The following is a 25,969-nucleotide window of genomic DNA, read 5'->3' on the forward strand; positions in this document are numbered from 1 at the left end:
TCGTTTGATTTCTGTGGCCGGAGCACGTAGGAAAATCTCCCTTTATTATTGCACTGACATAGGGCTTACAGTAAGAGTGTGTTTGAGAAGTGTAGCTGTGATGCAGGAAGAAGTAGGATCTGGTGATCTGAGAAGAGGACCAGCAGCCTGGAACTCCCAAATTCTGATTGATGTGCTCGTTCTGACCCAGCCCAGGCTCACGCTTCAGCTGCTCACCGTGTAAAACAGAGGAGAGTGACATCTCCCCGGAGATGCTGCGAGGCTGATAGAACTGCTGGGAAAATGCATTAAGCATTAATTAATAATCACGGATAATAGTAGAAAGCACAAAATTGATAATGGTGATCATAATGGTAAGTTCATAAAGCCAAACTGTGCAGTCATTCCTCAGGCAAACCTCCCCTGTGAGTACGGACTCACCGGAGTAAAAGACCAGAGCTTTTACTTCGGCAATAAAAATATAGAATGGAAAGGGTGCTGATTTTCCAAGTGTATCTGCTATGTTCCAACAGACTGAACTTTTCAGAGCCAGTAAAATCATTGCAAGCTCTGTATGACAATATCAACTGCAATTACTGTGCAGTGCCTGTCTGGAATGATTTGGCTTCCATTATACTAGAGAAAACTGGAGAAAAATGGAAAAAAAGCATCTGTATTCCCAGTCTGATAACAGACAGTTAATTTCGTAAATTGGAAGGCTGTCCATCATACAGTTCTGGAATCTGATCTAGCTATGACTAAATCTACTCAGGAACATTAGCACTGATTTTAAGGGCAGGAGATGGCAGTTTAGCCTGTTGTCTGAAAGGATGGGGAATCATCATCACTACAGAGTTAGGTGATGTCAAAATGTGTGCCTGTTGCGTGCCACTGCACACAAACTTGGGGAGAACACGGCACAGTAATGCCTGTCAGAGCTTATACATTTGCATAATACAGGCAATTCGAGTAGAGAGGAAAAAAAAGATTATTCTGGGAAAGTTTTCATCTTTTAATAGCATTTTTATATCCCATTCCTCTGAATTACAATGCAAGGCATTATAAAGGAATGGACAATCAAAGTCTCTCAATAATAAATTAACCTTTTTGTAAATGACATTGGTGGCACTTTCTGAGATTTCTAACAGAAACCCTTCTCTGAAAAGCACCTACTGGATTCACCTCTGCCTGATAGTGGTGATTTCTGCAGAATAAACTTTTGTAAGCGGAGCAAAATAGCAGGCTGAGGAATCAGCGGGAATCAGCACATCTGAGACAGAGATGTTGGCCAAAAATCTGCTTGGTAGAAGCAAGAAACGTCTGAGAGCCTGAAAACAGCGCCTACGGAGTCAGAGGGAAAGTGTCTTCCAGCAGCTGTTACTGCTGAGCTCAGGCAAGCCTGACTGTGCAGGGCCACTGAGAAATCAAAAGGAAAAGCAAAATCAGCTGTCGGTGAGAGGAGAACATCTCTGTTTACCAGCATGTCACCCAACAAGCAACAGGAAACACATGTAGAACACCCGTGATGGGATGCAACGTTTTATCTCACTTTTATCTTCTGCAAGAGGCAACGCTTAAGTTTAAGAAAAGGACCATTGTTCTTCCTGACCCCTCCACTATCCGTAAAGAAAACTACTGTAAGTCCTTTCCTCCATCAAAGTGTAAAACGAGCTGCAGTGTCACTGATAAGGAGCTGCCAGCACATACAACGCTTTGCGTTAGCCTAAAATCTAACCCACCCCCATACAGTCCCCAGGACAGCAGGTCACACAGAAGAAGGATGCCCACAGAGCAGCACTTCACAGTGGGACTGTGCTGAGAGAAAAGAGAAAAAATTACAGGGCACAGAAGCAAGCATGGGAGTGGGAACTCTCCCTGTGAAAGCGGGGACTAGAATCATAGAATGGTTTGAGTTGGAAGGGACCTCAAAGATCAACTAGTTCCAATCCCCCTGCCATGGGCAGGGACACCCTCTGCTACACCAGGTTGCCCAAAGCCTCATCCAACCTGGCCTTGAACACTTCCAGGGATGGGGCAGCCACAACTTCTCTGGGCAACCTGTTCCAGTACCTCACCACCCTCACTGTAAAAAATTTCTTCCTTATATCCAATCAAAATCTCCCCTCTTTCAGTTTAAATCCATTGCCCCTTGTCCTATCACTACACGCCCTTGTCAAAAGTCCCTTTCGAGCTTGCTTGTAGGCCCCCTTCAGGCACTGAAAGGCTGCTAGAAAGGTCTCCTTGGAGCCTTCTCCAGGCTGAACAACCTCAATTCTTTCAGCCTATCTTCATAGGAGAGGTGCTCCAGCCCTCGAATCGTCTTCTTGGCCGCCTCTGGACCTGCTCCAGCATCTCCATGTCCTTCTTATCTTGGGGTCCCCAGAGCTGAACGCAGCACTGCAGGAGGGGTCTTAGGAGAGCAGAGTAGAGGAGGAGAATCACCTCCCTCGACCCGCTGGCCAAGCTGCTTTGGATGCAGCCCAGGACACGGTTGGCTTTCTGGGCTGCCAGTGCACGGTGCCGGCTCATGTTGAGCTTCTCATCCACCAGCACTCCCAAGTCCTTCTCCTCAGAGCTGCTCTCCATCCATTCTCCGCCCAGCCTGTACTTGTGCTTGGGATTGCCCTGACCCACGTGCAGGACCTTGCACTTGGCCTTGTTGAACTTCATGAGGTTCTCACAGGCCCACTTCTCCAGCCTGTCCAGGTCCCTCTGGATGGCATCCCTTCCCGCCAGTGTGTCCACAACACCACACAGCTTGGTGTCATCTGCAAACTTGCTGAGGGTGCACTTGATCCCACTGTCCACATCGCTGACGAAGATGTTAAACAGCTCTGAGTGAAAATGCCTTTGTGTTTGTCTTGTTCTTAGCAAAGGGAAAAGAAAGAGCCTGTGTAGCTCAGGTTTGCTTCCCTTACTGCCTGTGTGAAGGCTGACTTAAACTCCATCAGCTTCCCATTCAGAGGGGATGCAGAAGTGTGATCCACTTACAGTCTCCAAGCCATCCATGTTATTTGCACTTGCTTTGCTAATGTCTGGAAAATTCTAAATTGGTTTCATATAAATATTGAGGAGTCAGGACGCTGTACAGACTAACGTGGGGTGTCATCTGTTCTGGCTTACACTTTCTTTTAGCTCCTTAATGCCTGAGTTACTTAAAACTCCCCCATGTATGGTAAGATTTTCAGGGGTCTGAATGAAGAAAAGTGGTTTTAATGTCCCAGCTGCCCTTTTCTGAACTTCTCCTTAGGCTGTATCAACAAAAAGAGGCTGAAACTTTAGCAAGTACTTTGCTGGATCAGGACCCTTTAACTGTTAATGGGACACCAGCTGCTCCATGGAAGTGCTCAGTTACTACAAGTGGTGTTCTGCTCCGTGTGTATAGTCATTGTAGCCCTTCCCCTGTTTCACAGAGGGACTTCAGAGGACTTCCACCTTGGGGTAACCCTCTATAGATAATTAATTAGTAGCCAGTTCCTTCCCAGTCTCACAGCTCTTTTCTTGCTCTGCACAGAAAAAGAAAAGCAGCATATGAGAACCGTGGCAGGGAGGAAAATCACAGCTTCACTTTTGAGGTTATTGATCTCTCTCCTGCAAAATAACAGCAGAGCTTTGCATGCTTTGCAAATAGTTTTTTTGCCTCCAGCTCTGCGTGTCCCATTGCAAGCCTTTGCTTGACAGACGCTCTATCAGATGGTCAGTGCCTTTTTTGATTACCCTCTTGTTTGCTGCCACCCCTTTTTTGATGCTTTGTTCCCTGCTTTCAGCTCTTCCCCACCTTCTCGAATGGGGTAAACCTTGTAGGTCTCAGTCAGGTAATATTTAGAAAAGGATACAGTCACTCAATTCAAGTAGGAGGCAAAAAGGGCATTTATGTGTCCCTGCCAGGCAGCGTTAGGTTTCTCTCCTGTGAATTTGGTCTCATGAATGATGGTAGGGTGACAGGTCTGCCTGATTGAAAACTTACACTTCTCCACAGAATAGACTCACGTTCCGCTGCAGCACTGCAAAGTGTCTTCCACTAAATATCCAGCTGGTCACAGGACTTAAGTTCCTTCGGTGAGAGTGGGATTACTCCATGCAGAAGGATGGCAAGAAGACAGGAGATTGCTGTCTCCATTGTAGCCAAATCCAGCCTAGCCTGATAGGCAGGGCATCATCTGGGGAGACAGAAATGTGGAGTGAACTCCCCCTGCATGAGCTTTCCATGAGCTGGAAGAATTCCCCTCTCCAAGCAGGTGTAGTCGCGTGCTCGGTGAGATTTCACTTTTTCTTCCAGCCTATGTGTAAATCTAATCTGTTTGCTTTATAAGGCTTAATAAAAAGCAAACATAGCCCGAGCCTGGATCTGGAAATGGAAGGAGAGCTGTGCAGAGGTGAAACTTTTCACGTTAGTTTGCACTCCCCGTGGCCAGAGGTTTTTTTGTTTGCTGTTCTTGGTAAAACAGGGATGATGTTTTTAAATGGATAGTGCTATGGCCCTTGAAACTTCACACCTGGAAGTCAGCAATAGCTTTATCAGTGCCCCCTGAATCTTTTCACCTTTTTCCCCAGACTTGATGAACAGTCTCATTTCCCAGTGAAGTGAGCCAAGGAGATGAGCATGTCCCAGAGTTGAAGTTTATCTCCCTGTCTGCCTTTTCAGACAACTCCTAACAGATCAAGCGTTGCTCCTGGATCTTAACTCCCCTTCATAGAATCATAGAATCATAGAATGGTTAGGGCTGGAAGGGACCTTCAAAGGTCAGTCAGTAATGTTTGTACATGATGCTATGGCACACCCTTACCTGCAGCTTTCTGCCTGCTTCTGCTGGAGCTGCAGCACTTCCAAGAAACCTGAAGAACCTGAAGTCAGACCAATTGTTTCTAATCCAGATGTTATCTGTGATGACCCTTTTTCCTCTCTGAAACAATTCTTACATAATAACCCTGCTTCCCAAGCCGTAATGGCAGGTAAAATTATTATTTTTCTTTTGAAGGCATAAGGCATCTCTAATGAAGGAGGAATCAGGGACACATCTCAAAGATAATTAAATAATAAAAAACCTGTAAAGGTCAGATAGTTGGCTGTAAAAACTTCCACAGCTGCTTGCATCTCTTCATTGATACTCTGTGAGTGAAAGCTAGCAGTAGAAAATTACAGCGTGTAAAGCTGGCTTGGCTTTAAAGCAGAGGTGGAATAATTTATTTAATGTTACACTTGAGCTTTTTCTTGATTTTTTTATTTTGATTTGTATATGTGCACTCCTCTTTCAATAGATCGTATGACTATGAGTGATAATTTGGGGAGGGAAAGAGATAAGCAGACTTAAATTTTCATTTATGTTGTTGCACAAAAGAAATTAAGTCATGTTTGTAAAGATTGCTTGGATGCCAGTAAGTATTCATCTCAGTAGAAGTTTAATGATCCAGATTTTGTCTGGTTTTGATCATGCTTTAAAGTGGTAGAAAAATGAAGGTAGATTTGTCTTTTTGAAAAGCTTTGCCTACATCTGTACTTACATGGGCTGGTAGCCTTGAACTTGCTTGTCAGTGTGCTGTTTGCAGCCAGGCAAGTTCTCTTGATCTGACAGGGCTTGTACAAAAGGTTTATTGATTGGGGTAATTACTTTAGTTTTAGGGTCAAGAAAAGGTTTATTTAATACTGAAGTTAAAGCCTTTTTCTTTCTTTCTGTTATTTCTGTCCCTTTTTTTCAGTTCCATTTTTTTTCAGAACAGCAGAATGCTGCCTTAGTAGCACGGCATATAGTGAGTGCTGTCTGAGGGTTTCTGGAGAAATGTGTAAAACGGTGCATATGGGTTTTGTTTTTACACTTTTGTATATAGCTTTTTCCATGCACCCCAGACTGCAGGCTAATGTAAGCATAGCTTGTTTTATTCCTGTGTCGTATTACCGAGCTGCTAGAACAGCTCTGTGCAGACTTTTCTTTCCGTGAAAGCTCCCCTGCTAAAGCACAGAAATAAGGTTGGGGGAGTTACTCGTCCACTTTGACAAACAAAAGGAGAACCCTTTCTGTACTGGAACAAAAGACGTACTTTTCCAAAGGCTGTATTAAAGTGCATGTACTTGCACGCATTTAATTGACCACAAAAGAGAACAGAAGCCAACACCACCGGCATCTCAAGAGTTAACAGACCAATCTTTCATTTTGGCTGCATCAAAAGCAGCGTGGCCAGCAGGTCAAGGCAGGTGATTCTGCCCCTCTGCTTTGGTCTGGTGAGACCCCACCTGGAATACTGCATTCAGCTCTGGAGTCCCCAACACAAAAAGGACATGGAGCTGCTGGAGCGGGTCCAGAGGAGGCCACAAAGATGATCCTAGGGCTGGAGCACGTCTGCTATGATGGCAGGCTGAGAGAGTAGGGGCTGTTCAGCCTGGAGAAGAGAAGGCTCCAGATTGATCTTAAGTACTTAAAGGGGGCCTACAGGAAAGCTGGAGAGGGACTTTTTACAAGGGCATGTAGTAATAGGACAAGGGGCAATGGCTTTAAACTGAAAGAGGGGAGATTTTGTTTGGATATGAGGAAGAAATTTTTTACCTTGAAGGTGGTGAGGCACTGGAACAGGTTGCCCAGAGAAGTTGTGGCTGCCCCATCCCTGGAAGTGTTCAAGGCCAGGTTGGATGAGGCTTTGAGCAACCTGGTGTAGTGGAGGGTGTCCCTGCCCATGGCAGGCGGTTTGGAACTGGATGATCTTTGAGGTCCCTTCCAACCCAAACCATTCTATGATTCTATGATTCTATGAGGGCCAAGTGGGATGAGAAGGACATAGTCTGTTCAGTAACTCCTGGTATATCTTGACTTTTAAAATGATAACAACTGGTCTGTATATTAGATGTGTGACTGCTTTCTTTATCTAAGTGCCACAACAGTTTCAGAAAAAGAGTTACATAAATTATGATCAGCTTATGATCTTTGAGGTCCCTTCCGACCCAAACCACTCTATGATTCTATGATTTCTTGAAGCCTTGCTGGATGCTCTGAGAATAAACAAGATTTCACCAAGTTTGTTCAGTGAATCTTCTAGAGGCAGAAGCAGAGCCATTAGCTCTGCTTTTTCTCTGGCCCTGATAGAAGACCACTGAGAGCTCAATGCCGTTACTCGAGTATAGACACCTAGCAGCACCTGAGATGCCCCAGGGAACTAAGGGCATCTCTACAGGGGCACAGATCTAACATAAAACCTTGAGGAGACTCAAGCCCTTCTGTAGCAGTGGCTGGAGACCAGGCATCATGCTTGAGATCATGTCCCTAGCACCAGGCACCTACCTAATTGAACCTCAGACATCAGTCATTCCAGCCAGTACATCCTTATTTATCAAGCTGGATATATTTGCTACAGACTTTATGTGAAATGAAACTTAAATCTTTAATGCACCCAAAATTATAACATTGCCAAGATTTCATAGCATTTGTTTGACCAAATGAGATCACAGTTGAGGTCCTCTGTGTGTGTGTATGCAAGAATGGTTTGCTTTTTTTCCCCTGGAATACATGAATTTACAGCATCATTTAAAATGAAAGTCAAGGCCAGCTTTAGCCTTGCCCTGAGCTACAAGAGCAGAAATTGTAATGTACTGAACGGGAAGTAACTTCCTGCTTGCTAGAGCAGCTCCAGAAGCCGAACCCCGAAGGCTGAATAATTGTTTTTCCTCTATTAATTTGTAACAATTTATGAGAGTGGGAAGGAACAAAAAAAAAAAAAAAATTCTTTGCAATCCCTTGGGCAAATTGGGGATATGAGAGTTTCATTTATGGGAGCGAACTTCAGGTTTAAAATCTTCCAGCTGCGAAAAAAAAAAGGAAAACTAGGAAGAAAAGAAACATTTGCAAGGTGTCTTTCTAGATCTCCACAGCCTTGTCGTATGTATGTTAGAAGTATGGGATTAAAGTGTTTTTGTGCTTAGAAGCTGCATTACAGAAGGAAGAAGGAGGCTTCAGCCCCGCAGCTCCGCTTTGTTTAAAATCAGTCACTGAATTTCATTTTCCCAGCTAACTTCTAACCTGTGATCACATTTCAAGTGATTTAGAACACAGGGTTTTTACAGATGGTCAATGGACAATTCCTTAAGAACTGTATTTCATAGGCCCTTTCATGCTTTTAGCGTTGCTCACATTCTCTGGGAAGAAAACAGTGTTCCTTGTATATCCCTATGAACAGCAGAAATACATTAGCAGGATTTTCTAAAAGTTGGGGAAGTCAAAGGAGATTTTACCATTAACTGAAATGGTGGTATATATAGACCAGTGCCCAAGTGCTTTTGAAATCCCTTTCCACCTTATGCTTTCAACCATCTGATAGCTTTAGATTATAAGGGATTCTGCACTGGAAAGATTTCTTCTTAAAAAGGAAGCAGTAAGACAAAGGAATGAATCAGTGGGATAAAGCTCGCTCTCCAAGGGCAAACCAAATTCAGACCACGTGTGGCATCGGCTTCTGAAATGGTTGGGCTCATTCTTGTCTTTATTTTCTCCCCAGACTATGCCCACTGGGTCGCTGTTTCTGTGGAACAGAAGTTCAAAAATAGTGCACGAAAAAGCTGGTTTTGTAGTATTTCCAGCTGGGCTTGGAGACGAATGTGCTTGAAATCGTGTGAGAAAGACTGACAGTATTGTGGTGAGAGCCGTTCGGGTACCTGGGTAGATATCTCAAGCCAGGCCTAGAGGCAAAAGTACAGATATCTCAAGGGAAAACGTGCTCACATGATGTAGTGTCAAATTTGGTGAGCTCAGCAGCTCTTGATGGTTTCATAGATTCATAGATTTCTAGGTTGGAAAAGACCTTAGAGATCATCGAGTCCAACCATCCCTAATCCCCATTAAACCATATCCTCAAGTAGCTCATCCACCCTATTCTTAAACACATCCAGGGATGGGGACTCAACCACCTCCCTGGGCAGCTTATTCCAGTGGCTGACAACCCTTTCAGAGAAGAAATACTTCCTAACATCCAACCTGAATCTCCCCTGACTAAGCTTATGCCCATTTCCTCTTGTTCTATCACCCATCACTAATGTAAAGAGCCCTTCCCCTAACTCCCCACCATCTTTTCTCAAGTATTTATAGGCCGTAATCAGGTCTCCCCTCAGCCTCCTCTTCTCCAGGCTAAACAGCCCCAACTCCCTCAGCCGCTCCTCATAAGTTTTATTTTCCAGCCCCTTGACCAGTTTGGTCGCCCTTCTTTGGACTCGCTCCAGGAGCTCAATATCTCTCTTAAAGCGAGGGACCCAAAACTGGACACAATATTCCAGGTGCGGCCTCACCAGTGCCGAGTACAGGGGCAGGATCACTTCCCTGCTCCTGCTGGTCACACTATTCTTGATACACGCCAGTATCCCATTGGCCTTTTTGGCCACCTGGGCACACTGCTGGCTCATATCAAGCCGGTAGTCAACCAACACCCCCAGGTCCTTCTCCGCCAGGCAGCTCTCCAGCCACTCCTCCCCGAGCCTATAGCGATGCTTGGGGTTTTTATACCCCAAGTGAAGGACTCTGCACTTGGCCTTATTAAAGCTCATGCCATTGGCCTCAGCCCAACGATCCAGTCTGTTCAAATCCCTCTGAAGAGCCTCCCTACCCTCGAGCAGATCGACACAGCCTCCCAGCTTGGTGTCGTCCGCAAATTTACTGAGAGTACATTCAATCCCCTCATCCAGGTCATTGATAAAGATGTTAAACAGAACTGGACCCAGCACTGAGCCCTGGGGAACCCCACTGGTGACCGGCCTCCAGCCGGATTTAGCCCCATTTACCACCACTCTTTGGGCCTGGCCATCCAGCCAGTTTTTAACCCAAAGGAGGGTGTACCTATCCAGGCCAGCAGTTACCAGTTTCTCCACCAGAACACTATGAGAAACTGTATCAAAGGCTTTACTGAGGTCCAGGAAAACTACATCCACAGCCCTTCCCTCGTCAACCAGGCGGGTCACCCTGTCATAGAAGGTGATCAGGTTTGATTGGCAAGACCTGCCTTTCATAAACCCATGTTGACTGGGCCTGATCACCCGGTTAACCTGTATGTGCTCATTAATAGCACTCAAGATAACCTGTTCCATGACTTTGCCCGTCACCGAGGTCAGACTGACAGGCCTGTAGTTCCCCGGATCCTCCTTCCGCCCTTTTTTGTAAATGGGGGTAACATCCGCCAGCCTCCAGTCCAGCGGAACTTCCCCAGTGAGCCAAGACTGCCCAAAGATAATGGACAGGGGTTTGGCAATGACATCCGCCAGCTCTCTCAGGACTCTCGGGTGGATACCATCAGGCCCCATAGACTTGTGGGCATCCAGCCGAAGGAGCAGATCCTTGACCCGTTCCTCTTGGATCACAGGAGCTTCGATCTGCTCTCCCTCCCTGCACTCAGACACCTTCAATAAGCAACCTGAACCGATCCCAAACGTCAAACCTTTTGTGCTTCACCATCACCATTTAAAATGCTCCAGCCTCTGGAGTCGGTGCTGGCTGGAGCAGGTGTTTGCTGTCAGTGTGCTGGTGGAGGTGTGGGGTATCTGCCGTTGCAAATGACTTTATTTCTTAAAAGTCTTATAGAAAAGGAGTGGGGCAATAATGACACACAATTGGATGCTGCGATTACTGTGCTTCGCTGTGACTTTCCAGAATCAGGAGTGATTTAAGGAGTTGTTTAAAGGACTGTCTGCCTGTTGCCCTTATCCTAATTTAGCATCCTGACACCTGCATGTGAAGGTTAGAGTTCCACTGAGAGATGGGAGCGAAACAGGGTTATATGCATGGATCTTTAATTAAAACAGACCTCCCAGCCTTCAGAAAAAGAAGAAAAAAATAAAAATCAAAATCTGGCACAACATCAAGCGGCATTAGCAGTATCAGCATCACACTAGGTGCCCTACAGAAGAGGAAACTGTGAAAGAGCACTCAGAAATAATGACTGAGTTTCCATGATGCTGTCAAGACTTTCACATCCCTGGCTGCCAGGTGTGGATTACTTGAGCTAGAAATGTAAAAGCCTTATAAAACACAAATGAAGCACAGAAATCGAAATCTCAGCAGGTGAGGATGTACCATAAAAAGGAATCAGTCCTTCCAAACTTCAACTGGGGAAGGAAAGAGGAGGAGCAAGAGAATACCAGACCCAGCATTTCCACGTTTCCTATGTTTTCAGGGCATTTTTTTTCCCTTTTTTTTTTTTTTTTTTTAGCTCATAATGTCAAATCTGATGTTTCGAGTTATCTGAAACCTGTTTTATCCCCTCTCACCTCCACGTCTCCCTTGGCATTGTTATCACAATTATAAGGGCAGGTGACAGTTCTCTAGGCTTAGAATCCAACCTACCCTGCAGTGAAATTCAATCGAGTAGCATCATTTCTTTGAAAAATAAACAAGACTGCAAGCTCTGCAACTGGGAAGTAAATTAAATGTGTTCACAGAGCTTCAGAATCTTATTTGCCTCTCATGTTGTACTGCCTGACTTCCTATTAAAATTATTGCTAACGTAGTCGGGGCAGTGACAGGGAGCATTTTTGTGAAAGAGATATGTTATTGCAATGAGCTTGAAGGTGACAGCTTTATCCTGGACAGGCAGGTCTAGGAGGAAGGATATGTGGCTTGCTAAGGTTGCTCTGGTGCAGCCACAGAGAATAAGGTGAAATAATGTGGTGTCCCTTCACTCTCCCATGGGATGTAATTCATTGCAGGGCGAGAGGGAGGCTGTGCACTCCCCATGGCTCTTTTGCATTGGTGTGACTCACACAGAGGATTTCAAGGTTAGATATGAACCGTGGAATCGAACTACCTGCTGCCCTGCTCCATCATCAGTGGACATTCAGGAACGATTTCTTTCTATGTAACAATAAATATATGTATTCATTTGATAGAGTAAACAATGCTCATCTAAGTATTTGGTTTACCTCCAGATTTTTTTTTATTTATTTACTATTTTAAATCAATACGTCTATGTATACAGAGGGTTGACATTTATAAGGAAAGGGTAGAACTTTTTATTACACCAACCAGTATATGTACTGTATCTCCCTGGGTTGGTAGATTGGAAGATGTGACAACTGCTGCTTCTCACCAGCACAGAGTAACAGATTTTGAGGCCATTTCTTGTGTAGAGGTAGAGTAGACTACTAGCTGCAGAGGCCAAACAGTGAGGTTGCCTAAAAAAAATGGCGCTTTTCTTAGCATCTCACTTCTAATATTGAACATTCTCATTGGTAAAACAAGTTTCGTTTTCTTTGAACCTTCATTCCAAAAACTGAGATTAGCCTTGATTCATTGAAGTATAATTTTTCTACTGTAGCGCTATTCCTACATGTTTCTGACACCAAACACTGCCAGTTCCAGAATAACTCTTTGAGGTTGTCGAATGAAATTGTTACATTTGAATTCACACGACGACACTGCGCTGAATGGCATTCAGTCAGTTCTTAGAAAGCAGTCCTGGTGCTTATTGACTCCCAGGAAAGCTACTGCCTTCAATTGCCAGCTAGAGAACTATTTTTTCTTTGCCAATAGATAGTTGCCTTTAAATGCCTAGGGAACGATGATGCTTGGTGGCAAGTGTAGGCTATAAAATATTTATCTTTAACACACAATTATGTTACTGCAGCCTCTAATAGGATTTGGTGTCAGGCAAACATCTGCCTTGGCCTCTGGCCCAAAGATACAGAAACAAGCTGTGAAGTTGAATGTTGCATAGTAAATAATGAGGCAGAAACACTGTTGAAGTGGCTGCACCGCTGACCAGCAAACATGGTGAGTATATGAAAGAGAAGTCCATCAAGAGTCTAAGAATTTGTCTGCCTCCTTAACGTGTTCGTTGTATCTCATCCGGATAGAGGTAATTAATGAGGCAATTGTAAGCCAGGCTGATAGGTCTTTATTGAGCCCACCACAGTCGAGTTGGCTTTCACAGGGATTTTTGTCAGCAGCAAAGTGGTCCCCCGAGCAGACCGTTAGCCTGGGAGCTTTGTTGCGGTCACACGAGTCAGTTTGTGATAAGAAGCAAACGGTGTATTTGTCTGTGCCTCAGATTACCAGCCTGAAAAAAATGGGAATGGTAACAATTAGCAATTTCCTATTGAAGTTGGTGATATCCTTAAATGAAAGACAGCGTAATATGAAGTCTTATTATGGGCAGGATCCTGCCAGTTTGTAGCTTCTCTCAGGGTAAGGAGTGGTTGCAGTGGGAAAACAAGCAATGTGATAAAGGTTTCAGCCAAGTTTCCCTCAAAATCTACCAACTGTGAGATTACTCACACTGAAAAAAGTCCTCTGAGACAAACAGCAAAAATCCCAAAGTATCCTCAGCAGCTGTAAGTCAACATGGTGTATGAAGTAAAGCTGGTTTGCTCCAGACCATGTTCTATTTCTTTCCCTGCTTTGATAATTAAAGCTTTTGAGCAGGAAGGACCTTAAAGAGTACTTCAAAAGAGGAGTTTTGCTCTTGGAGAAGTTTAGGCTTTCACACTTAATGAATGTTTTCCGTCTCTCATTTTTATGATTCTGTAAGCACTTTTGTGTATCCTCCTGTTTCTGAGTGAGGTAGGCTGGAGTAGGGTAGGGAATACCTGCTGCCTCAGACCAGGCAGTTCTGTACCGTTCTCCAAAACGAGACAGTGTGGATCTGAAAGCTGTGTGTCTCATTATGTCATTTACTCCTGCTCTCAGAGGAGATCTGGATGTTCACAATATTTATTCAGCAAATGACTTGTTTTTTCAGTTGCTAATTAGATTTTGAAGTTGGCAGGACAATTACTTCCATGCACAAGCTTCTGCAATCCTCATTCGAAGCCACATCACCTGAAGTTTTGCTGGTCTGTCCCTCGTTTGCTTTCAGGAGGTTTGCTCCTGCTGCCGTTGGTTGTTGGAAGGTGACATGGGTGCTGCATTTTCCATGTTCTCTTTGGACACGATAGCAAAACATATGACAGCATCATGCATCATCCATTGGCTGACCCCCAATTAATAGTCTTTGCTCTTACCAGCTGGTGTCAATCAGATCAGAGATTTAGAAGCCAAGAGAAAGCTGTGGGAGTCAGGCTGAAAGCAGAGAACATATATCTCTTTCTAAAAAAGAATTGTCCGTGGTCTTACAGTGAACTTTAACAATTAAATAAAACAAAACAAAACACAACATTGTCATGATTCTCTAAAGCAGTTCCCACGGCATTATTCATAAAACGCCATATGGAATTTTGTATATATTGGAAAATATCCTTATAATTACATGTAACAGCTCACAGAATAAGTTGTAGAATGGAGACTAGAACCTAGCCATAACTGCAGTGACCTGGTTTTATTTGTTGATTGACAGTGTGTCACCTCTGTAGCAATGTTGACTATGGACACACTTAAAAGACTGGTAATTGCTTTGTGCCGCCTACTTAAAGTGTCCCTAAAAGTTAAGAGTTTGATCTCTTCTATCATCTAAGTCCCATTAGATAATAATCAGGCTAAGTCTTGCACCAGATGTGCAAGTTTGTCCATTTGATTCTTCATTCTTTCTAGGGTTCCCGGAGGATGACTCTCTGATTTTTTATGCCAAGTCACCCAACATCTCCTCTTTAATGTGAAAGGTGGCTGTTAGAGCAGTGTGCACGGGTGTGTGTACACGTACCATGTGTACGTTTCAGAAGGGCCAGAAAGTCAAGACAGCTCTCCAACTGGCACAGTCTGCAACCACTGAAACTAAATTTCGTCCTGGGATGAGGATAGAGGTTTTTATGGGAAGTCTTCAGTGCATATGACTTGCCAGTGCCCACAGTCTTCAGGAATGTGAATAGGACCATGCTCAGTATTGCACACACAACTCTCAGACTTGCTTGCTCTCATTAGCTCTGGAGTTCATGAGAAAAATTCAGATTCATTTAACAGTTCCTTTATGGAAATACTTTTTGAGCTGTTTCAGAGTAGCTTTGAGACAAAGAATGTGCTACATGAATCGTCATTGCTTTTCAGAGTTGATTCTCAGTAGTGAAGAACTTTTGGGAGTGTGCAGAGACCTTAATTTCCCTGATTCACACCAGGCAAGTTAGGGTCCTTAACTGCTCAAAAGCGGTAAGTGGCACTAGCCACTGATGTGGAAGAGTTTCTTTTCACTTCCTCTTGTCTCTATCAGGCAGGTTATTCCAGGGCAAAGTGAGCCAGTGTAAAATGAGAGCACGTTTGAGATGCTACTTTTAGCTGGAATAGGAAAACAAGGAGCATCAGAGAAAGCAGTGAAGTGGGATGAAGAGATTTTAAGGGCCTGCTCTGTTATTAATAGTATAGGGCGGTCAGGCCACAATTAAGAGTTACTGAGGTGCTTCAGTGAAGAAGGCACGATGGGTTTCATTCACTTGTTTTTTTTACTCTTTTTGTGTGGGCCACAACATGGTATGATGCAGTTAGGGCACACTTGCAAAGAGAAGTCTGGGAAATCAAGGACTGAGGAGATAGATGGTAGTGATATATGAAGTGGTATGTGTGCATATCACTGTGTTTTTGCAAAGTAAAATGACATATCTGTAGATAAACTGCAAAAAATTCAGGAGTATTTTTTTGACATGCATTAGTGTTGGTCACTGTCGATGGAATTTGATTATAGGTGCCTTTGGTGACAATATCTAAATCTGAACTAGTCAGAGGAGGAAAGAACGCACCACTGGAGTTCATTAAATGGATTCAGGACAGTTTGGTTACCTAAACACAGGTGTACTCCATTTCTGTGGTCACTCTGAACTTCTAGATCCCATTATACATAGTTATTGTAGTGAACGAGAGTCATTTAGTTTAACCTACAGTAGACACCTAATTGGTGTACTGAGTCTTGCCCATCTTGTCCTGGGCCTCACAAGCACATCAGCTGGGCCACACTATTGTTCTTTCCAGTAACAAAGATTACCTTTTAGCTGATGCAGTGCATTGTTACACTTTGGAACAGCTGCCGTGCCTGATGCTACATTGCTTTTTAGATGTTCCTTGATTTTTTACTATTTTGCAGAAGCATTATTTAGTATATTAAATAAATATACCAAGAAAATTGTATGGATATTTTACTCCTTTTCAAGGACTCAATTTTGTCCTTTAAAGCAAAAGCTTGAAGAAAGCTTTAAAAATAGTTTTTAAAGTTCCAGAGGTGATGTCATAACACTGGGAGTCTGTCCTGCGTCAAGCACTGGCATAGGTATTCCTGTTGACTTCAAAGGTCATGGATGTGTAATGTCTACACAGTGTTGCTGGAACTTGTAGACCCTGACCCAGTGTGACTGTGATGGTGAGGTTTCATGAGACGTCTACATACTGAGCTGATGTTGAAGAGCGTGGCCCTGCTCCTTCTGTTCCCAGTTTTCAGGCAGTAGAAAACAATTCATTTGGTTTTTTTTCTCTGCTACGTTAAATTTTTTTGCTATCTCTTGAGCTTAGCCAGCTCATTGAAGGCTCTGACACGTGCCAGAACCAGCATAAGAAGAGAGAGCTTAGACTTGTACCTAGGATGAGAGGATTAGAGGAAAAGGACTGAACCTTTCAGCAACCAAAGCTGTTAAATCTTCTTGCCCATCTTATTATCTTGTTTCGTAGTACTCACCCTCTGTATGTTCTTCATATGTGCAGGTATGTGTATGTGTGTCAATAAATAGCTCTTTTTTTCCTAAATTTCTGCATATATTTATTGAAGACAAGAAAGATATAAAGCTTGTAAAAAAAAAAAAGCATAGAGAAAAAAATGCATAAAGCAAAATTATTTTCATTTTCTGTGGTGAAATTGAAACTTCACAAAGTCCTGAAGATTGTAGGCAGACGGGCAAATATTATTTTTTCATTTACAGGACAGATTTGTGTTTATACCTGCGAGAAGTGAGAGTTGGTACACCGAAGTATCAGAATAACTGCACAAGGCCTGAGTTGCTATTTCTTTATTCCAGGAAGCGTGGCTGCTATTTGATTGGAATAAAGATGGCAGCTCAAGCCCAAAGCGTTGGCTACATGCTGTGATCGCATTTCCGTACACCGTAAAGTGAATATCTGCTTAACTGTGGAGCTTAAGTGTTAGAAAACTGACAGCACTTCCCTGTGCCTGTGGAGCTGATTGTGAGATGTCTGGTGCCAAGACTTAAAACAGAAATGCTTGAAACTGTTTTTATTATTTAAAACTGCTGTTACCCTTTACGAATTATTAAATTACACCACGTCCTTTAAAATGTCCTTCAGAAACCTCTGTTGTTTGGAAAACACCCATCCAGAAACAGGCTTCCTTTCATTTGTGACTGGAAACTAATCTGCCCATCTCTGCTGCAGCTGTTTCTCCTCACTTGCACCGATAGGAAGTTTACAAATATCTTTGCTACCACAAGGCCTCGTGAAGTTCATCTGTGAAAGCACAGTCATTATTCACATGGCTGAGATTTCCACCCCACTCCATGATGGATGTAGCGCCGCTGCCCCTCCTCTATAACTGAATCCGGTTTTAATCTGATACGCATCTCCCTCACAGAAAATGCAAAATAATAGAGTGGAATGAACCATGATATTCCATCATCTTTCCAAGCCCCGTTCACATTTACTCAGTCTTCACTCACAGTTTAGTCAAGAAAATGAAATTATTTTCATTCTCTTTTTGATATGTCATGTTTGCCAGCTTGTGTTCTTCCTTTATGAAAGAGAATTTTCAGCCCCAATATTCTGAACTGTCCTCAAAAGAGAAACGCTGGGCAGCATTTTGCTTACCTGTTAACTTTCCTTGCGAGATGAATAGCCAGTGTTTTTGCCAAAGTCGGAGGATTTAAGATGATAACTAGAAACAGGAGAAAGTGTGGAATAGTCCTGTTCCTGTTTCACCAAGACACGATATTAGCCCCAGCACTTTGGGCTGTTTGGGATTGCAGAACAAACCTGAAGGCATACGGTTAGGAATAGTCCTTCAAGAAGTAGATGGGATGAGCCGAGGGTCTTTGTGCAGCGAAATTCATAGGGGAACATTTCTGTCGTAGCTGTTTGGCATAAATAAATGCCCCAAATTCACTTACTGGTGTCAACAAAGTCGGACCAAAGGTGCCGTGAGGATGGTGTGTGTTGCTTCTCTCCAGGAAATTCAAAGTGGTCAGAAAAATAAACAGGAAGAAAAGACATTTGGAAGTTTTCAGGTGCTGAGTGAAGACAAAGCGTGGTGGGTGCTGAGCGGCTGCGATTTTATCGTAGGATTTGCAGTTGCTCTGCACTGCTGTGGTACGGTTGAGCCGTCCACTGGTGTAAATGGGTGAGTGGGTTTAGTGGAGCTCAGACTGATGTTTTCAGCCCCAAGCGAAGTGATTGCTTTGAGGTTCCGGCAATCCTGTGATCCGGAGCCCTCCCAAACTCAGAGGTGTTTTCTTGCCTAAAGAAGTATCTGAATCCTCTTTTGTTTTCCAGAATCAGTGGATAATTGTCCCAGTAATTGCTATGGGAACGGAGACTGCGTGTCTGGGACTTGCCATTGCTTCCTTGGCTTTCTGGGCCCTGACTGTGGCAGAGGTAGGAATTTGTACTTGATTAACTCTTCCCTTCTCCTTCGGTTCATGTTTTTGTTGTGGAAATGATATTCCTGCCTGTGCCTTTTGCAAAGTACACCTCACCCAGCTTGGGGATGCTGCAGTAGAGTGGAAACGGGTCGGATCCGCAGATTTGTTTGTTATTTGTCATGATTGCTGTGACCTTAGCAACACACAACCCTCTGGCTACGTACGGACAGGCAAAATGTCACATTGGGAATTTTCTCTCTGGAAGCAACTTTAGAAAACACAACTTAGAGATGTGGCGTTACTGTTTGTTCAGCAGAGCACTCTAGCACACGGCGCAACCCTATAGTGATACTTTTGTTGGAGTTTATACAAAAATTAAGGTCCTTTTTCATTGCTGCAGGCCTTGCAAGTCTGCCCGAGCTTGGAGTGATGGCTGAAGGCCTGGCTGTAGGGAGGAGGGCAGGGTTAGAGTAAGGCTAGGGGTGAAGTAATGGCAGGAAGAACTGGATATTCTGGCCAAAACGGAAAAAAATTGGGACGACTGAGAAGAAGGCTTGCCCCAGCAAACAATACAATACATTTTTCTGCTGAAGTGAAAAGCGTTTTTCATAAATGGTTTTGGAAAGATTTTCATTTGACCTGAAATTTTTTAGGTTATTTAAACATTTGAAAACCGAACTGAATCACTTTTAGTAAGAATGAGTTTCAGACCAAGAAATCAAAACGTTGCATGTGGAATATGCCAGAATGCCGTGCATCAACCTTTTCAAGGCCTGTTTTTTTTTGGCTGAAACAGTCCAACAAAGTAAGTGCAGATTTATAAATTTAGGGAGGGAGGTAGTGTAAAAAGTTAGTGCCCACACAAGGAGCTCTGCTAAGGCAACAGGTCAGGCCTTCACCCCAGCCTGTTGCTTCCTTGGAAAGCAGGCTGGCTCCTTCCCAAGAGAGTGAGCTAAACTCTATCCAACCCCATGTCCTCTCCCCCTCCAGCTGAGCTTAGGTCACATCTCTGCAGCCCAGCCAAGAGATAAGGACGGCCGCACACCCTGCAGGCAAGGAGCTCTCTGCTGAGACAGTGTGGTCCAGGCTCAAACCCCAGAGGTGTTCCAGAGTTCACAGCCCAGTAAGATGGATGTGGCAGTCTGCATTGTTATGTCAAACTTCTTGCTGACTCAGGTTACACTTGGTTTGCATTTCCTTACACTTGGTTTGCATTTCCAAGCTCCTTTTCAAATCCCTAGAGCTGGAGACAAAAGGAGTTTTTTTCCATCTCCCACAGCATATTCCTACTCACACCTCCTAACTTTAGGTAGGGGCAGAAGTTCAGGGTTTGTTCCCCTCACGGCTCCCTGCAGAGTCAGTGGAGATGGAGACTCTCCTTCACTGTGAGTGAGAATATTTAAACTTTTGTTCTGAGTCAGCTTTCAGAAGAGCTTACCTGCCTTCATGGGTAATGCACTGAGCTTCTCAAGCACTTCAGTTGAGCCACGTGAGTATCTCCCATTTCACTAAAGTGTTTCCTCTGGCTGATGTGAACACTTTTTGTTCGAGTCTATCTTTTGGTTTAGAATCACCTGGGTTCAGAGCATAGATTTCTCTGCCTTTAGGAGGACAGATTAATACTTGTCGTGTCAAAATGCTATATGTGTATGCGTTTCCTCCCAGGGGGCTTGTTAAACAGATCATATCGGGGTGGGCGTAAGATACGTGAGATACAGCGTTAGCTTCCTGTTGGTTTTCAGGGGAATCTAAGATGCTGCTTTTGACCTACAAATCTCTCAGAGGGAGAGCAACTGTGGCATGTGTGAGGCTGCTACAGTATCTGTCCGCAGCGATGTATCGGTCCCTGTACTGAGCAGTAATCCTTAAATAAGCAGGTCTCTGCCCACTTGATGTTTTCTAGGTCATAGATTTTCTGAGTGTTCCTTGGTTTCAATTCAGCCTTGTAATTCACTACCTAAATGGGTGGGAACCTGTGGAGCAGCAAGCTCTTCTGTTTTTAATAACATTTAATTATAAATGTATTATTAAGCAATTAGTTTAAACCAAGTATTTGAGAACAAATCACCAGAGGTGTATTCATGGGCCTTTTGGAAGCCTCCTTGAATATGGAAGATGGTATTTTAAAGTTCTGTGTAAATGAAACAAATGGTCTTACTCTCTGATGGTGAACTTCACAAGAAAAGTGGTGTGCATTTGGGTCATTGCTACCATAACCACACTGGAGAATCACTATAATTTCAGCATCGTAGATACTGTTTGTTGGAATCGGAATGATCAAACAATAATAATATATCATTATGTATGGAAAAGAGTTGCCCAAATAGCAGTGGAAAAAAATCCAGAAACCTCTTTTGTCTTTATTCACTATGGCATGCTACAAAGGAGGTCTTCTTCTTGCCATTGCCTTGACATTGGCAGCGGCACTTTCCAGGTTATGCTGAAGGTGTTCTCCATAGAGGGCTCTGTAGAATATTGGTCTTATTGCAGATGGCCAGTAATTTATCTGATCTTGTACTGAGTGATCAGCTGTAGTGTCAGGAAACATGTAAGTCTTTCTCAGAAGCCTCTCACTGGTTAAAGGCAATTATTCTTTCTCCTTGTTGAAAAGAGCTGCAGACTATCTTCTTCCAGCACCTTGAAAGCACAGGCTCCATTACTGAGCATTTGAAATTCGAGACAGGGGGGCGGAAAATTCCATCAGCCTAGCTGAAAAGTGAAATTACAGAGTGAGTTTGCTGTGAACCATGTACACAACACAGCGTATCTTAAACGATTTATGCCTCCTGTTGTACAGGTAGGTATCTCCTTGCAAATGATGCACTCGAAACGCACCACTGCAATGTGCTTCCTTTAAAGTGAACACAGGGGTCCTTAGTAATAACAGTTGCCAAATTCCTTTCTTTCCGAAACCTCTTTTATCTTGGTCAGGGAAATATAGTTCACTGCGTGTCAAACTGGCTTAACAGTTGGAGCTGGCAATGCTTTGTATTGTACGGAGGTTGCTGGAATTCTGTAACGCTCCAACCGAATTGGCTGTAACGACACATGGAAACAACTCAGGGTGGGCATTATGCAAGCACTATCTGAAAAGGTGGGAAGAGAAGGAGATTGCCCTTAACTGTGTTACTACTTCTTCCTGGGTGTACTCAGAGTCAGAAATGAAGCAACAGAGGCGTATTGTATTCATCATACACCTAATATGGTTCAATTAAGCAGCAGACTGGAAAATCCCTTTCACATTTGCCCTGCATAAAAACGGTCATCAGTTGCCTTTCTGAGGGGCACATGAGAAGCCCAGCTGCTCTCACCTAAGGATGCTGTCAACACTGAATCACAGAATCATAGAATGGTTTGGGTTGGAAGGGACCTTGAAGATTGTCTCATTCCAATGCCCCTGCCATGGGCAGGGAAACCCTCTACTACACCAGGTTGCTCAAAGCCTCATCCAACCTGGCCTTGAATACTTCCAGGGATGGGGCATCTACAACTTCTCTGGGCAACCTGTTCCAATGCCTCGCCACCCTCAGAGGGAAGAATTTCTTCCTTAGATCTCATTGAAATCTCTCCTCTTTCAGTTTAAAGCCATTGCCCCTTGTCCTATCACTCCACGTCCTTGAAAAAAGTCCCTCTCCAGCTTTCTTGCAGGCCTCCTTTAAGTTCTGAAGACTGCTAGAAAGTGTCCCCAGAGCCTTCTCTTCTCCAGGCTGAACAGCCTCAAGTATCTCAACCTGTCTTTGTAGCAGAGGTGCTCCAGCCCTTGCGACCCTCCTCTGGACTCACTGTAACAGGTCTCAGTCCTTATTTTGAGAACTCCAGAGCTGATTGCAGTATTCCAGGTGGGGTCTCACGAGAGCAGAGGAGGAGAATCACCTCCCTCGACCTGCTGGCCACGCTTCTTTTGATGCAGCCCAGGACACAGTTGGCTTTCTGGGCTGCCAGTGCACATTGCCAGCTCATGTTGAGCTTCTCATCCACCAGCACTCCCAAGTCCTTCTCCTCAGGGCTGCTCTCAATCCATTCTCCACCCAGCCTGTACTTGTGCTTGGGATTGCCCCGACCCAAGTGCAGGACCTTGCACTTGGCCTTGTTGAACTTCATGAGGTTCTCACAGGCCCACCTCTCCAGCTTGTCAAGGTCCCTCTGAATGGCATCCCTTCCCTCCAGCATGTCCACAACTTGGTGTCATCTGCAAACTTGCTGAGGGTGCACTCGATCCCACTGTCCATGTCTCCAACAAAGATGTTAAATAGCACTGGCCCCGGTACTGACCCCTGAGGAACAACACTCGTCACTGGCCTCCACTTGGACATTGAACTGTTGACCACAACTCTTTGAGTGCGACCATCCAGCCAATCCCTTATCCACCGAGTGGTCCATCCATCAAAACCATGTCTTTCCAGTTTAGAGATAAGGATGTCATGGGACAGTATCAAATGCTTTGGATAAGTCCAGGTAGACGATGTCAGTTGCTCTTCCCCTATCCATCAATGCTGTAACCTCATCATAGAAGGCCACCAAATTAGTCAGGCAGGATTTGCCCTTAGTGAAGCCATGTTGGCTGTCACCAATCACCTCCTTATTTTCTATGTGCCTTAGCATAGTTGCCAGGAGGATCTGCTCCATGATCTTGTCAGGCACGGTGGTGAGACTGACTGGCCTGTAGTTCCCTGGGTCTTCTTTTTTTCCCTTTTTAAAGATGGGGGCTATGTTTCACCTTTTCCAGTCATTGGGAACTTCACCAGACTGCCACAACTTCTGAAATATGATGGATAGTGGTTTAGCAACTTCATCCACCAGTTCCCTCAGGACCTGTGGATGCACCTCATCAGGTCCTATAGACTTGTCCACCTTCAGGTTCTTTAGATGGTCTTGAATCTGATCTTCTCCTACAGTGGGCGGTTCTTCATTCTCCCAGTCCCTGCCTTTGCCTTCTGTAACTTGGGCTGTGCTGCTGGAGCTCTTGCCAGTGAAGACTGAGGCAAAGAAGTCATTGAGAACCTCAGCCTTCTCCATATCCCAGGTAACCAGGTCTCCCATTTCCTTCCAGAGATGGCCCACATTTTCCCTAGTCCTTTTTTTATCACTGACATACCTATAGGAGCTTTTCTTGTCACCCTTGATGTCCCTGGCCGGGTTTAATTCTATCAGGGCTTTAGCTTTCCTAACCTCATCTCTGGTTGCTTGGACAATTGCTCTGTATTCTTCGTAGGCTACCTGTCCTTGCTTCCACCCTGTGCTTCATTTTGTGCTTGAGTTTGTCCAGGAACTCCTTGTTCATCCATGCAGGCCTCCTGATATTTCTGCCCAACCTCTTCTTTGTTGGAATGCATCGCTCCTGAGCTTGGAGGAGGTGATCCTTGAATACTATCTAGCTTTCTTGTGCCCCTCTTCCCTGAAGAGCTTTATCCCATTGTACTCTACCGAGCAGATCCCAAGATCCTTGCTGAACAGAAGTCTGTGTTGAATATATGTCTTTGCAGCTGAGTTTCAGTGAAATGAAATGGAGGAGAACAGGGCTTAAGCAAGACTAAAAGTTCAAGGGATAGCATACAGGGGAAGGCTATTGTTTCTGGGGGACAGATATCAGCAGCTTCCTTGGAAAAATCAGAACAGAAGACAAAAGGAACATGAGATGGCAGGACAGAAGGAGCATAAAGTGGCAGATGTGGAGAGTGGAGATTGGAAAATGGAAAAGGCATCATCAAAGAGGAACTGAAGGAAGCTTAGAGAGCAGCGCTTACCAAAGCTTTGATCATGGAGGCTGGAATCTGGTCCTTGATGTCCTCTCCTTCCTTGGGGATCCTGCTCTGTATCCTTCAGTTTGTATCCTCATTCCACTCTGCCTGACATTTTCCAAATTTAGCTCAGAAAACTTTTAATCCTGAGATCGATCATGCCACAGCTTGAGCTTGTCATCTTCCTCTTCTCCCCTTTTTCATAGAAGAAATCCTGTAGCTGGTTGACCTTGAGAATCAGCTGGCTTCCAGAAATAAGGACAATTAAAAAAATACTTTTTAGACTGATATAAAGACCAGAGATTTGGAGAACTTGTATTAGTGGGAGCTTGGAAAGACCAGTGGCCAGTTTTGCATTGTGTCTGATTATGAATGGAGCCCAGCAGAGGCGATAACCGAAAAAGTGAGCCGGAGATTCAGTTGACAAAATGAGCTAAATTGGGGAAATAGTCTCAATGTGGCATTCTGGATGCCGAGCAAAGCAACTGAAAGCTGAGAATTACAGCAGGAAAACAGGGGAGTGATTTGTGTACAGCTAAGGTCCACAGCAGAGGCAGTGTCAATGAAGTCTGGCAGAAGGTCAGGGATGGTGATAAGCAATCTGAGGTCAGAGGTGCTGCTGAAATAAGACACTGATGCATTGAAAAGTCAGAATGCCGAGTTTAGTTAGTGACAAAAAGTATGAGACACACAAAGCAAGGAGATACTCCAACTCAAGAGTACTGTTTGTTTGTTTTAAACATTCATAGGAGAATACAGTTAACAGCTGGGTGTCATCCATGGAAAAGAATTGGTTTTGGCAAAGAAAAGAACAACATACCCCACTGAAAACTGTGTATGAAGAATATAAATCCCATGCTGGACTGTCGTGCTCTGTTTTTTTGAAGTGAGTGCCGTGTACAGTCATGTTTTAATGTGTTTTCTATCCCCTTTCCCCAGCGTCCTGCCCAGTGCTGTGCAGTGGGAACGGGCAGTACATGAAGGGGAGATGCTTGTGCCACAGCGGCTGGAAAGGAGCGGAATGTGACGTCCCGACGAACCAGTGCATTGATGTCTCCTGCAATAACCACGGCACGTGCATCATGGGGACCTGTATCTGCAACCCAGGGTACAAAGGCGAGAGCTGTGAAGAAGGTATTTGCAAGATCCATTCCATTAGCCTTTGGCTTGGGTTGTCGTTACGTAATTACGTGGAAGGAGGCGATTCGGAGTAGGGCTGGCACTGAAACAGGACAGTAATGGGCACCTTAGAGATACAATAGATGGATGCAACATAAAAATGATGTGTTGTAATAACTCGTCGTTAGCTATCATATTTGTTCCATAATTGGATGAAAAGCCATCAAATGCTTCAGATAGACAAATCTAGTTGAAAGACCAGAACATCTAATGATATGCTCAAATGTTCTTATTAAAGCATTGTTCCCATTTGCACATCTAAACGTGTCATTCCTTTCACAGTGCTTTCCTCTCTGCTGGGCTGTGCCGAGCGATTCCAGTTGCTTCCACGCACAAATGGTGGCATGTGAGAGAAAGTCACTGATTCTCATCAGCCTTAAAAGCTTAGGAATTCTGCTTCCAAATCAGAGAGTATTTTAATGGCTCTGACGGCGTTTTTTTCTCACATTAGCCCCCAAACATTTTTCATTTACATTTAGATTTGTGGCTCAGAAATGTGGTGCCTTTTCGCACTTATCTTTCATCTTTTTGTATAGAAAGTCACCTGCTACCGTAACCCTTTATCTTCCTGAGTCTGTGACTGCTTCTTATTGTTACATGAAAAAATGGACAGCGTTGT

General features: G+C 44.1%; 1 protein-coding gene across 1 annotated transcript in view; it reads left to right on the forward strand.

Annotated features, from left to right (window-relative positions):
- TENM4 (teneurin transmembrane protein 4) overlaps window positions 1-25,969 on the forward strand; it is a 380,735-nt gene that overhangs the window by 197,725 nt on the left and 157,041 nt on the right. Inside the window, 2 exon segments of the mRNA XM_086614637.1 lie at window positions 18,345-18,446; window positions 25,111-25,305. Of these exon segments, the coding sequence (XP_086470763.1) occupies window positions 18,345-18,446; window positions 25,111-25,305 (297 nt within the window).

This window comes from Tauraco erythrolophus, chromosome 1, assembly GCF_009769465.1.
Source record: "Tauraco erythrolophus isolate bTauEry1 chromosome 1, bTauEry1.pri, whole genome shotgun sequence".
NCBI classification, from domain to species: domain Eukaryota; kingdom Metazoa; phylum Chordata; class Aves; order Musophagiformes; family Musophagidae; genus Tauraco; species Tauraco erythrolophus.